At 39.6% G+C, this 14,495-nt stretch overlaps 1 protein-coding gene across 1 annotated transcript in view; it reads left to right on the top strand.

Moving 5' to 3' along the window:
* CLSTN2 (calsyntenin 2) overlaps positions 1-14,495 on the top strand; it is a 630,232-nt gene that overhangs the window by 222,911 nt on the left and 392,826 nt on the right. Inside the window, exon 2 of the mRNA XM_045088847.1 lies at positions 11,801-11,923. Coding sequence (XP_044944782.1) covers positions 11,801-11,923 — 123 coding nt within the window. The remainder of the gene's footprint in view (positions 1-11,800; positions 11,924-14,495) is intronic.

Genomic DNA, 14,495 nt, shown 5'->3' with positions numbered 1-14,495 from the left:
AGGTGGAGAGAAAGGAGAGGCTCAGAGAATGGTTTTCTGAGTTCGTGGTGCCTGAGCTGATGATGCTGTAGGTGGCTAACTGCAAAGGGAACCAGCTTGTCTGAAATCCCTGCTGCTTGGGGCTGATCATGAGAGTGACCTAGGGTATTTGGCTTACAGCTTTATTAGGATCACTTATTTAGTGGTGGTGGAGGAGAGACTTTTTGGTGCCTATCCTCTACCTCTGATATTCCACGACTTTCCAGAAAGGAGCCAAATAGTCCACATAAATAAGAAGTGAAATTGGCCAGGCAGTGCTTTCTTTCTGAAGCAGTGAGAAGAAGATGAGCATTTTGCAGTGAATATACTATAAATGAGATAATTGCCATTCGTTGTTCTGAACATCTTGAGATCTAAGACATGAAATGGAATTTTCAATAAAAATGTATCACACATTTCCTATCCTCTGGAACAAAGTTGATATCGTAAGCTACAGAGGTTTTATTTATTAGTTTGCCAGTAGGGAAACAAAAATACGGTGTTTCTATCTGAGGTTAAAAGGAATTTGCACTGTCACATCAAATCTTTTCACTCATTTTTGAACATAACATTTTAAAAGATTCTTCAGTGAGCATGGTGACTGGTTTTATGTGTCTATTTGACTAGGTTATAGTACCTAGTTATTCAATGAAACACTAATTTGGGTGTTGCTGTGAAGGTATTCTGGAGATGTGATTAATATCTACAATCAATTGGTTTTGAGTAAAGGAGATTATCCTTAATAATGTGGGTGGGCCTCATACAATCAGTTGACAGGGTTTAAGAGCAAAAGCTGAGTTTTCCCAGAAAAGAAGAAATTCTACTCAAGACTGCAGCATGAACACCTGCCTGAGCTTGTAGCCTGCAGGTCTGCCCCATAGATTTCAGATTTGCCAGCCCTCATAATTGTGTGAGTCAGTCCTTTTATTTATGCATACACACACACACGCATACACACAGATATGTGGTATGGATATGTGTATATGTATATGTAGATATGGATATGTGTATATGTATGTAGGTATGGATATGTGTATATGTATATATCTCTTTCTGTCTCCTGTTGCTTCTATTTCTCTGGAGAACACTGACTGTTATCTTGTAGATTTCAGTCTTTGCTGGTTTATCTCCTTGCACTCCCTCAGAGCACTTGATCCCAGATTGGACCTACAGGAGTTAGAAACAAATGTGTGCTGTTGCATTGATCCCTGCTCAGAGAGAAAAATACTGATTAGGGTGGGACTCTCAGTTCCTCCATGAGGGGTCATGACCTTGACTTATTTAAGCACCCTGAACCCCCTTAGCCTCATCCATGAAATGGAACCCATGCTGTCCTCTCATGGGGATGGTTATAAGGATTTAATGGGATCATAGCTATAGAGCCTGGCACATAGAGGTCCCTTAGGAATGACAGTTCCTGATTACAGTGAACAATAGTGATTACAGAAAGAGTTTTAGACAATTGCATCTAGTAGTATAAACTCCCAAGTAAGTTAAGGGCTGGTTTTAGGGATTAAAGGTGTTTAAAAGGCAGTGAGGTATAAGATATTGAAGGAATAGCAATGTTGGGGAATTATAGATGTAACAATCATTTCGTTCAGTAGGTAAGACATTTTGCGTGGAAAAATGAGTTGGCTCCAGCAACTGAATGGGAGCATTAAACTCTCAGAACCTGCACCCCACTTCTTCCTATTCCAAATGATCCTCTTGAATGACTCCTAATCTTCTCTACAGCTGTAATCCAATTTTCCCATCCCCTGGGAGTTCTGTTAAGTTGTCAGCCCACCAACAGGTTTATGGGGTGACTTGAGCATTGTCTACCTGGGGCACACAGGGTCCCATGTGGGTCCTCATCACAGCCTGTGGTTGCTGAACTTCAGAATCAAGGAGACCTTACTGTGGACATACGACATGCTAGTTACTGAGTCAGCTCTGACTCAGGGTCTCACTTTATCGTCCTCCTGCTAACCCTGCAGAATTGGTATCACCTCCACTTATAAAGGAGTGGGAGCTGAAGTCTGGAAATATTGAAAGACTTGCCTAAAAGACCCTGTGGGTTACATGGTATCAGAACTATGACAAGGAGCCCAGTACCCCTTTGCACCCAATCTCACTCAGGCTTTGTCTTCACACAAACTTTGGACAGTTGGCTTTGTCCAGATGGCTTATGTGGAGACAAATGAAACTCACTTTTGTAAGATTATACAATCCCTCAGTACACATTTCTCCCTAGCCTTACTCCTGGCCCACCTGCCAGTACCCAATAGGATAATGGCATGTGGCTCATCCCCAGGCTGGGGTAAGGACTTTGAGAGAATCCACACTCCAAATAATTATTTATGGGTGGGAAATGACATATGGAAGGGAAGAAAAAATAGGAATGGTGAATAAATGGATGGGCAAATGGATAGAAGGAAAGAGGTAGGAAGGGAAGGAAAGCAACATGCTATCCTCACTGCAAGCATTTATCAAGCAGTTAAGGATTAACAACTCAGTCATCTTTTCCTCAAATGCTTTTCAACCCAATTAAAACAGTGAAATGTAACCCTCATCTTCTGTGAATATTTGCATGTGTGAGTCACACACATGGGATTTGTATTTAAAACTCTCTAATTGGTACCTCTAGCAAGAAAGATACATTGCCTCTAATTAAGTGATGGCAAATGTCACCTTATGATTTGGGAGGCACGCCCTCTTTCTATTTGGGTGATGTAGGAATACCCGCTCACTGGAATTAAAGTATCACTAATCGCCTCAGGCATTGGAGGTGTCAGCCAGGCAGCAGTGTGCTCACCTCATTTACCAGCATGCTGGGCATTGTGTTAGGTCCTGTGGATATCATTGTGACCAGGATGCTGCCTCGTTCTGCAGAGGGCTTATACTTGTATGCGAAGAGGGGCAGGAAACAGCTATTGACAATGCAGTAGACCTGTAGCATGACAGCAGGTGGTACTGGGTGATACAAGGTGCAGAGAGGGACCATGGGAGGAGGTGGAGCTAGAGCTGAATCTGTAAGGATGTACAAGCAGCAGTCAGGAGGAAGGAGAGGAGAGGAGCAGATGGTGCAACAGGGGCAAAGGTATGGGTAGTGGAGAGCTCGCACCTTTGGGGGGCTTTATCTGATCTTGCAGTTGAAGGCAGGGTTACTGCTGATGGATCCTAAGCAGGAAAGTGCAGTATCAGATTTGCCTGCAGGCAAGCTGACTTCTTACCTGGACAGGGGTCCTATCCTGCCCTCAACTCTGGAGCAGAGGCATAAAACTCCATTGTATATATGAACCACATCTTTTTTATTCATTTGTCTGTTGAAGGGCATCTTGGCTCTTTCCACAGTTTGGCGACTAGCCATTGCTGCTATGAACATTGGGATATAGATAGTCCTCCATTCCACTATGTCTGTATCTTTGGGGTAAATACCCAGTAGGGCAATTGCAGGGTCATAGGGTAGCTCCATTTTTTAATTTTTTAAGGAATCTCCACACCGTTTTCCAAAGCGGCTGTACCAACTTGCATTCCCACCAACAGTGTAAGAGGGTTCCTGGAGAAGGGAATAAAAATAATTTTATAAATGTTATTTCAATTATTGTAGTTAAGAATCATTTTATTGCAAGAACAGATATGCTGCTCAAACTACTACAAATAAAAAAAAAAAAAAGGTGCCTGGACAGAATGAATGAAAAACTTCACTTGGCAACTTCAGACACCCCCCACACACTGATGAGTCCATGAAGGCTGAGCAGGTCCTCGACTAGAAAACAAGAGGCTGGGTGGCCAGCCTCTGTATCTCCTGCAGCTGCTTGGAGTACTTCTCTTCTCTCTGCTTGTTGGGTCCCAGATCCCGTTTCCTGGTAGATTAGTGCTCTCTGATTTTAATGGCTTCTCAACTCCCCCTAAGCTTTGAGTGATCATTACATGTATGCCACCCAAACTCTTTATGGCCTCTTATCTCAAGTATCCATCACCAGAGATGCCTGGGTGGCTCAGTCATTTAAGTGTCTGACTCTGGGTTTCAGCTCAGGTCATGATCTCAGTGTTAATGAAATCAATCCCCATGTCAGGCTCTGTGCTCAGTGCAGAGTCAGCTTGGGATTCTCTCTTTCCTCCCCCCCCCCCTCTCTGCTCCTTCCCCTGCTCAAGCTTTCTCTCTCTCTCTCTCTCTCTAAAATAAATGAATGGATGAATAAATAAATAAAATCTTTTTTTAAAGTATCTATCACCAAATAAATTATAGATTTTGAGCCTGTCTCCTAAATGAAGTTGAAAGATCCAACCAATGTCCAGCGTATTCCATCCATTGATTTCCCCTGGGGTTAGACATCCACATGGATCTAAGCACCTCTGCCAGAGCACCAGGTTAGAAGGGAGAAGTTGGGCATCACAGGCAAAAGACCAGCCTCACCACAAGAATGACCTATTACTAGGGTGTAAGTTAACCTCTCTAGAGCATTTTGTAATCAGTACGGCATGGGTTTTTGTTTTGTTTTGTATTGTTTTTGGTTTTTGGTTTTGTTTTGTTTGTTTGTTTGTTTGTTTACTAGCAGTTCACTTTTACCCAGAAGTAAGTATTGGAGTTCTGAGAGTCAACTTTAGGATAAGAGTAGAAAGACTGAACGGGTAAATCATCGGCTGCTTTGATTGAGTGTTAATGCACTTTTTCAGAGGTGGAGGCAAAGAGAGAAGGCCAGGAGTGCTCCTGAGAATGCATCTGCACTCTAGTTAAAGACGCATTGGGTTGTAAGACCTAATTTCTCTGTAAATGGAGCAGAAATATCACACTAGTGTTTCCTCTGTATGAGTGCAAAGATACAGACATTTCTCCAGATGCTGAAACAACATGGGAAAGATCCAGACAGAGGTAAGGAGCAGTCCTAAGGGGGCATGATATGATAGAGTTCAGCCTCAAGAAGAGTTGTATAACAAAAAGGGAGATTATCTTGTGAAGAACTGATTAAAAGTCAGTTCTTCTGAAGTTACATCCAAATGGAGCAAAGAATGAGCTGACTGGCCTCACTCTATTGGAACAAAAAGGCAGAACAGTTGTCAGGGGAGGGAACAGATTGCTTACCGACAGCCAAGGCACAAGCATCAACCCCTCTTGCTTCTTTTTGGAAAGGAGTTGGTTCTCTGGTGTCCATAAAGCCAGGGTTTGGAGGTGGCTCTTGGATGAATCTATACATGCCAGTAATCCCTAGTGATGTAGACAACTGTCTATCCATTCAGCCTCTTGGCAGGACTTACCCCTCGAACTTCATTCTCAGCCAAACCTAACTATTCACATTTCCCCTATGGGTCGCCAGGTGCTTTTTCCCTTGGTCTTTCCCCATGCACATTCCTCTGCCTGGGACCCCTGAATCCATTACATCTGCTTAATTCATACTACTCATGATTTCAAATCTACGTCTTCAGGAAGTAATTCTGGATTACCATGCTCGGATTACTGCTTCTCCTTTCTTTTCCCATACACCCTGCTATTTCTTTGCTTATCTCTCTCTTGCCATACTGGTTATCACGGATCCCTCTCCAGTCTGAGGGTCCCTTGAGGATAATAACTTTATTCTTAACACATTATAAATTATATGTATAATTTATATGGAATGAAATTCAACCTTTTGATATGTGCAGATTGCTAAGTTTTGTCAAAGGCACACAGAAATGTAACCACCACCATAATCAAGATACAGAACATTTCCATCATCCAAAAGTTCCCTTATGTCCCTTTACAAGTAAACCCTACTCCACCCCCAGACCCTGGCATCTACTGATCCATAATCTGTCCTTATACTTTGGCATTTTCTAGAATGTCATATGAATGGCATCAAATAGCCTGTAGTCTTTTGTGTCTGACTTCTTTCACTTCATTTCACCAGAAGAATGTTTTGGATATTCAACCATTTTGTTGTATGGATCAGTAGTTGATTTCTTTTTACTGTTGAGTAGATGTCCATTATATAGATACACGGCAATTTGTTTATCCGTTCACTAGTTGATGGCCATTTTATTTTCCAGTTTGGTGCTATTCTGAATAAAGATTCTATGAATATTTACATACAAGTCTTTTTGAGTAATTTATGTTTTCATTTGTCTTGGGCAGATCCCAGGAATGGAATTGCTGAGTCATTTTATAAGAAATTGCTAAACTATTTTCCAAACTGACTGTATTATTTTACATTCATACCAGTAGTAGTGTATGAGTTTCAATTGCTTCACATCTTGTTAGAACTTGGTATTGTCAGTCTTATTTTAACCATTCTAGTGATGGTGTAGTGACATCCAATTGTGGCTTTAACTTGCATATCCTTGATAACTACTAATGTTGAGCATCATTTCATGTTCTTCTTTCTTCTGGTGACAGGTCTATCCAAATTTTTGCTGCCCCCCCTTTTTTTTTTACAGATTATTTTTCTCATTATTGAGTTGCAGGAGTTCTTTGTATGTTTCTGGATATAAGTCCTTTGTGAGAAATGTATAGCAAATATTATCTCCCAGTCTATGGCTTTAAAAAAATGTTTTCTGAAGAGTGTTCTTCAAAGAATAGAAATTATAATTTTATTAAGTTTGATGGATCAGTTTTATCTTTTATTCAGTGTTCTTTTTGTCCCTTCTAATAAACCTTTGCCTAACCCAAGGACACTAAGCTTTTGTTTTGTGCTTTCTTTTAAAGATTTCACAATTTTTTTTAAAAGATTTTATTTATTTATTTGACAGACAGAGATCACAAGTAGGCAGACAGGCAGGCAGAGAGAGAGGAGGAAACAGGTTCCCTGCAGAGAGCCTGATGCGGGGCTCGATCCCAGAACCCTGAGATCATGACCTGAGCCAAAGGCAGAGGCTTAACCCACTGAACCACTCAGGTGCCCCCACAATTTTTTTTTTAAGGTTTCACAATTTTTAAGTCCCACATTTAGCACCATAATCTATTTAGAGATAATTTTTGTGTATAATGTGCAGTATAATTGAAATTATTTTTTTAATATGGATATCCAATTTTTCTCAGCATAAATGAACCACTATCCTTCCCCTCCAATGGGTTTTCTTGGAAAGTTTGTCAGAAACTAATTGATCATGTGTATGTGTGTCTTTTTCTACATGTCTTATTTTTCTGTTGATCTGTATGTCAGTCTTATGTTAATACCTTACCACCTGATTAGAGTAGCTTTATAATAAGTTTAAAATCAAGTAGTGTGAGTATTCTAACGTTTCCCCCCTTTTTTTTCCCAGACTTGTTTTGGCTATATCAGATTTTTTCATTTTCATATAAATTTTAGAATTAGCTTATATGCAACTAATGAATGGTTGAACACTATAACAAAAACTTATGATAAACTATATGCTGGCTAACTGAACATAATAAAAATCCTTAAAAAATCCTATTATTTTGATTTGGGTAGCATTGACAATTAGGGAAAAATTTACATTTAGCTATCCTGGCTCTTCCAAATCATAAACACTGTCTATCTCTCCACTAAGATTGTTTCAGGTTCTCTTTAAATTCATTCAACAATATCTTATTAGAGTCTTTGGTGTACAGATACTACATGCATTTTGTGAAAGTTATTCTGAAATATTTCATGGTTGTTGATATCATCATATTAGCATTTTTAATTTAAACTTCCAATAGTTTATTGCTAGTCCATAAAAATATAATTGATTTTTATATACTGACTTTATGTACTGTGATCTTCCTAAACTCACTTACTAGTTCTAGTAGCATTTTAGCAGATCCCACAGAATTTTCTTCACTGAAGAGCAGGTTCTCTGCAAGTAAAGACAATTTTACTTTTTATCTTACAGTTTTATTTTTTTCTTGCCTTATTGAATGGGTTAGAACTTCCAGTACAATATGAATAGTACGGTACAAGGTAAGAGTGGACATCCTTGTGTATTCTTCCTGCTCTTAGGGGTGTGTGTGTATTCACTCTTTAACCACTAAGCATGATGTTAGCTATAGGTTTCTAAGAAAGTTGTTCATCAGATAGAGAAAGTTCCTTCTAGTCCTCATTTTTTGATCATTTTGGTTATGAATGGATGCTGAATTTTGATAAATGTTCCTTTCAGGGACCCACCCCCATTTTACCCTCAATGGTTAATCTGTTCTTGCATAATAGGTGCCCCATAAATACTTGTTGAATGAATGCAACCGGGCTAAATATCTTTGAGAGTGCAAGGCCATATTTCAGCCACACAGAAGGATGAGATGGGCTTAGGGGAACTTAAGATATTTCAATGTCTATTCATATCAGGGCTACTAGATTTGCTTAAATGATCCCATGCAAATTTTACAGCATTCCTATGAGGTTAAGTATCTCCATTTTACAAATGAAGAATGGGTAATAGATGGAATGATTTAAAAAGCTGTAATAAAGCTGTAATATGGTTGGCATGTGGGGAAAAGTTTCTTTGCATTTCAATAAAAGAAAAAAGACAACCATATGTTCAGAAAACAAAGAGTATACAAAGGAGGTTGTTTTTAAATATTTCAATTACTGGATGGTGTGAAAGGGTCACAGTCTGGATATAAAGAATGTCACCTGTGGAATGACACTTGAACCATTAAGAAGCAAAAGCTATCCTTGCATAGTACTTGGCTCAGCCATGAACAAAGGTCTCATGGTCAAAATAATGTAAATTTAAGTTATTGGCTTGCAACCCTGAGGATTTGATTTATAGGCAAAACAAAGGAGATTTAATTTTGCTTACATATCAAAATGCAAATGTTTAACAACTTTGGCAAAGAAAAAGTCAAGAAAGATATAAAGTAAGTTAGAAGGTAGGAGAAGAATGAGGAAACTCTAGGGATGTTAACACTGTTATCTTATAAAAAGGGAACATTTAAATGCCTCTGAGCTTCAGTTCTTCAGCTGCAAAATGAGATATAAAATCTTATCTAATGGGATCATAGTGAGGATTAATGAATGTACGTAAAATGCCTAGTATGTATGTAAAATGCCTAATGTGTGATAGGTACTCACGAAAAGGAGAAAAGGGTGGCAGGCCTATCGATAGAAGGAAGTAAATTTAGCCCCATTCATGAGGGGAGAACCGCAACTCTAAGGTCCTTGTCCCCTCTCCTGCTGATGCTGTCAGAGAGCAGGGTAGTGAGTCTGATAATGAAAGGTCGAGAACTGTGTTTCCAGCCAAGGGCATATGAATGACATGACTACTCTGCAAGTGGTATCATTTTTCCAATGTTACAGTTGAGGAAGTTGACACTCTGAGTGGCCCAGTTACTCACATTGAGCCAGCCCTGAAGTGGCCAAGCCGGGCCTGAAACCCAGAAACTGTGACTCTAGATTTGGTTGCCTGTCGTCCAGTCGAGCGCTGCAGTGAATCTGAAACACTGGATAAGCTTGTGGCATATCCTTTATACACATTTCTAATGAATAGGCCCTTAGGTTTAATTAAAGGGGAAAAAAGATTAATTGTTTCTCCCAACAGCTGCAAATTATTTACATTGCATTTGTGTTGATGGCTAATAAAAGAGCAAAGGCGTGTGGGGACAGCCCAGGGTGGCTGTAATTCTTCCAGGGTCCATAATGAAGCACCGGTTTGAATGCCAGCATGTGAACATGGAGGAGCCTGCTGTCCCATTCAGGCTTGCAGTGGGCAGAGCCACTCTCTGCCCTGGGCACGATCCAATCTGCAGAAATGGATTTCAGCAGCCAAGATCTGAGAAGAACAAGGCATATGCCCCCACCGCACTAAACTGGCTCTTGATTAGTTCATGATTGCTGTGGAATAGGTGAGAAGAAGCAAAATGGTGGCCAGCTTGAGGCTACCAACCATTCTAGAGCAACTCTTAACTGACCTTTTGAAGCATGATTGTGGAGGAAAGGGACAGGAGCCATGGCAGCAGAACTGTTCTCAATTTCATAAGCTCTTGCTTTGCAGTGGCTACTGAAAATTATATACTATAATATGCATATGTATTATATAATGTGTGTTATAGATTATAATGTACATGACTAGTATAGTATGAATGTGTGTGTGTGTGTGTGTGCACACGCGCACGCACACATGCATATGTGTGTGCTTTTTGTATATTACTCAGTATGAAAGAGTTTTGGTTTTAATTATTAGGTTTTAACCCTGGGACCATCTTGGGAAAGTCATGTCTTGTGAAACTGGTTTCTTCATCATTTTCATAACGATCACACCTACCTCTTAAGTTGCTGTGGGGAGCATTATGTACATGACAACATCTTTCAAACTACGAAGCAGGGTGTGAGAATTGGCATCAGGACAACTTTGATTATTCTAGGACTCTCTCTAACATATTATTTCATTTTTAAAACACCTACTCTGCACTCAGATTTGTGTGAGTGTATGTGAGGGGGGAAAGGACAAACCAAAGATACCACAATAGAGTAATGTTAGGTTATAATATTAACCTAATATAATATTAACCCTATAATATCAGGTTAATATTTGAGGAGATTATTTTTGATGTGTGTGTAGAACATGAATTGCAGTGGGATAGGACTTCTTACTGGAAGACCAGTCAGGAGGCCACTGCAGTCTTCCAGAGAGGGGATGCCTGAGCCTGAACAAATTTGGAATTGACAGACATGGGATATTCACATAGGAATATTGCACCAGCCCTAGCATAAGTTTTATTTAAATTCTCTACCACTTAGGAGCCTGTTGACCATAAGTATCCTGTATTTGTTTGCTAGGACTGCCTTAACAAAATACTACTAACTGTGTGGCTTAGAACAACAGAAACTTATTGTCTCACAATTCTAGAGGCCAGAAGTCTGAAATACAAGTTGTTGACAGGACCATGCTTGATCTGAAGGTAAAGGGGAAAGATCTGTTCCAGGTGTCTCTCCTGGCTTTTGGTAGTTCCTTGGCTGATAGCAACACATGGCATTCACATGTGTACACGTCTGTCTCTGTGTCCAAATTTCCCTTTATTATAAGGACACCAGTCATTTTGGATTAAGGCCTGCCCAAATGACCTCATTTTTACTGGACTACCCCTATAAAGACCCTCTTTCCAAATAAGATCACATTCCAAGGTACTGGAGTTTAGTACTCCAACCTGTCTTTTTTTCAGGGTCACAGTTCAACCAGTAACATTTATCTGATATTCATTTTAAGTTTGTTAATTTTCCATTAGACAATATATGATTTACCTGGTCAAATTACTGAAAAACAACTTAAATTGCTAGGTAATTTAGACTGTTAGGATAGACACAGTTTTTATATGATCAGAAAATATTCAAATGCCTGCTGTATCTTTACACATATGTTGGTACTTATACAGATAGGTGTATATATGAAATACAGTAACAATATGTGATCATGGATCTGATTAGGTTGAGGTCAGAAATTCAAGCATACGGCCATGATCTGCTAGTTTGTTGATTGATAATGGACTTTAACCCTGAAATATCTATTAATAGACAGTAGTATTGAAGAAGTGAAGCTTTTAGTTAGTTTTCAACAGTAGCTATCTATACTGGGCATCCAGAAATAGAAATAATGGGATTTTGGTAAGGTGAAAGATCCATGGTCTAGAGCCCAAAAATGTGTTTGAGTCTCAGTGCTGCCCTGACTTTCTTTGTGTTCACATGAATTGTTGAGCTTCTCTCTAAATCTCACTTTTCTAAAGGTTACTGAGGTATAAAATGGAACTAACTAATGCTCTATGTCTCTCATGTGGTTGTTGGATGAGAGCCTATGAGTGAACAAATGTGCAATATTAATATTATTGTGGATTAGCTATTCAAGTGATGATCTTGAAAGTCAATCTTTGTTTTGTTTTTCCATTGTGTTCTAGTCAACAAGCACAAACCATGGATTGAGACTTCATATCATGGAGTCATAACTGAGAACAATGACACAGTCATTTTGGACCCACCACTTGTCGCCCTGGATAAAGACGCACCAGTTCCTTTTGCAGGTGAGATGGTAGCTTACTGCGGTGGGGCTTGGCTCACTTGGGAGGCATGCTGGGAAGCCTCCACAGAGTGCAGGCTCGGGCTGTATTGCTGTTATCTTCCCCTGCGTGTCTCATAGATCAGCCTGTGATTTCAAAGCTGTATATCTCTTCTGACTGCTGGTACAGTTCTGATATCTGGTGTGGTTCTGATTTCTGACTTATGGGTTTTTTTCTGGGGTATTGCCTCCAGGGCAAGACCTTTATTTCTTCTTCTAAGAGATGGTATATTGCTACAGTGGACTCTGGAGATGGAAAAGCTGGGCTAGTAAGGTCCATAGGGGAATAATTTTCCCTCTAGAAAGATAACCTGTAGACAGATTAAGTATGTGACCCACTGTCCCCACTACACATATATCAAGGACAGGTGAAGACTTATAGCTTGGTAGATTGGCAAAAGAAAAGAAAAAAAAAAGGACCAGGAAATATTTGCTGAGAGTAGGGACAGGGCTGTACCCTCAAGCTTCACATGGGTGTGGCTTTGGTGGAAGAATCAGAACACAGTGAGTGCCATTTTGCCCTCTATGGCTTGTAGCTAGAGAGTCTTCTCATTATCATCAAAATTATGACTACTTCCTTCTCTAACTTCCTGCAAGGGCCAGGTCTCAAGAAGGATGTGTGAAGAATATGGCTATGTCTCATGCTTCCACAGATTTTGGCGAAGAAAAGGGGATGGCTGATAGTAGGGGGAGGAGGGAATGGACAAAGAATTTCTGAAGATGCCTGCATCATGAGTAATATTGTTAACATTTTATAACTGTCAGGAGAAAGACAGGAAATTTAATGAAAGTTTTCAAGATTTCTAGAAGATTGCTTTATGATAGATGGGTGCCAGGCTAAGGTTTTCACCATGATGAAGTCTATTTTTTCTGACAGTTTGTCTGCTACATTATGAGCTACTTGGGCAGAAAAAAAATTGGCTCTTTCACACTTTTAAGAGATAAGCTCTATGAAGGCCCTTTTTTCATTACAGAACATTGTAAAGTAAGGAATGAGGGGGTGGGTTAAACGGGGAAATTCAGCGTTATGTGAAGATAAACTCATAAGCATTCTTGCAGAGCATGGGGAAGATATCTTGACTCTCACAAGAAGGCTTTATCTTTATTTTATGTAGAATGATAACCACCAAGGGCACCTAACTGTGACTTCCTTGGTGTTTAGAATTAGGATATTTCCATACATCTTCCAGCCACCCTCATAGGTCCCAGCTCAACAAAATTCCCTTGGAAGTGTGAATTCCATGTTGTTTTTTCCACAAAAGATGAGTTGTCTTCCCTAGACCTTCTTTGCCAGACTGGGAATATTCCAATGCATTCCCGTCTTGGACATAACTAGATGATACTAGGGTTAATCACCCCCTAGAAATGAGGTTTTAAAACAAACACTGGCAAAACTCTTTGGATCTTGGAACTGTTTGGTTTGGCATGCACAATGTGCTTAACAAAATAAGAGACAGTATTTAAAAAGTGGGAGATTTAGGATAAAAAGACAGGAATCTGGATTATCTTGATGAACCAGATTGGAAATACAGGGCTGAGTCATGGTTTCCCTCTTTAGATTGAACGTGTGCTCCTGGCTTCCCTCAACCCTTCTCTACAGCCTGTGTGCAGAGGTCCTTCCACCAAGCAGGTCCACTTGTTCACCTTTATTTTCAAGTGTGTAACTCCTCTTTAAAACATAACCAGAAAAAAAAAATGACACATCAAACAGGAAGTAAATGCATGCCATTAATTCACTTTAGTGTAGTGAACCTAAGACTTTAAAGATGAAGGATATGTCTGATTCTTTATTATGTCTACCCTCAGCATAGCCCTGTTCTCCTCCAATAGTGAAATAGGAAACTGAAGCTGTTGAATAAGTTGTCCCACTGTAAATTTATATGTTCCTTAATGTACAAACCCAAATTGGGTGGGGGCAGTTTGAGCAAAACTGATATTTTTAAGTTTGGACTTACAGAAGTTACTTATTTTCTTGGTTATTGGGCAGCAGAACAATTAATTATTTCACCTGAAGATTCAGCAAAGGGTTTCACAGTCATAAATCCATCAAATTCCTTTAAACTTGTATTTGTATTCTGACCATTAGATGTGCCCACTGGTTTTCAGACACATCTGGAAATTAAGATTGGCTTCTAAGCCAAGCCCTGAGTAGTTATTTCCATCTGAAGAAAATTTTTATGCTCCTCTTGATATTTGCAGCTGCATAAAAAGAAATCTAACTTAATGCATCAAAATATAATCTTCCAGGCTCTTAAGAGTAAAAAATAAAGGTGCTTTTTGGAATGGTCAAAGCTATTTTTCTCAGTGTTATTTATGACCAGCTCTAAGACAGGACACAGCACTAGCCATCCATCCATGCTGCAGATGTTTATTTTAAAACATTTATCTTAAAAAGAAAATACTGAAGATTTATTTCAGATCCCTATCATTCTCATAAAATTGAAAAATTCGTATCTGCCGGCTCCATCAGTTCTGGAAGTCAACTGCAGCTTTTAGTGCCCCCCCCACCCAGTTATCAACTGTTCTTGTATTGTGTG

This window comes from Mustela putorius, unplaced genomic scaffold, assembly GCF_011764305.1.
Source record: "Mustela putorius furo isolate JIRA1106 unplaced genomic scaffold, ASM1176430v1.1 tig00003834_pilon_pilon_pilon, whole genome shotgun sequence".
NCBI classification, from domain to species: Eukaryota; Metazoa; Chordata; class Mammalia; order Carnivora; family Mustelidae; genus Mustela; species Mustela putorius.
Note: the sequence above shows the minus strand (reverse complement) of the source record. Positions and strands in the feature narration are given on the sequence as shown.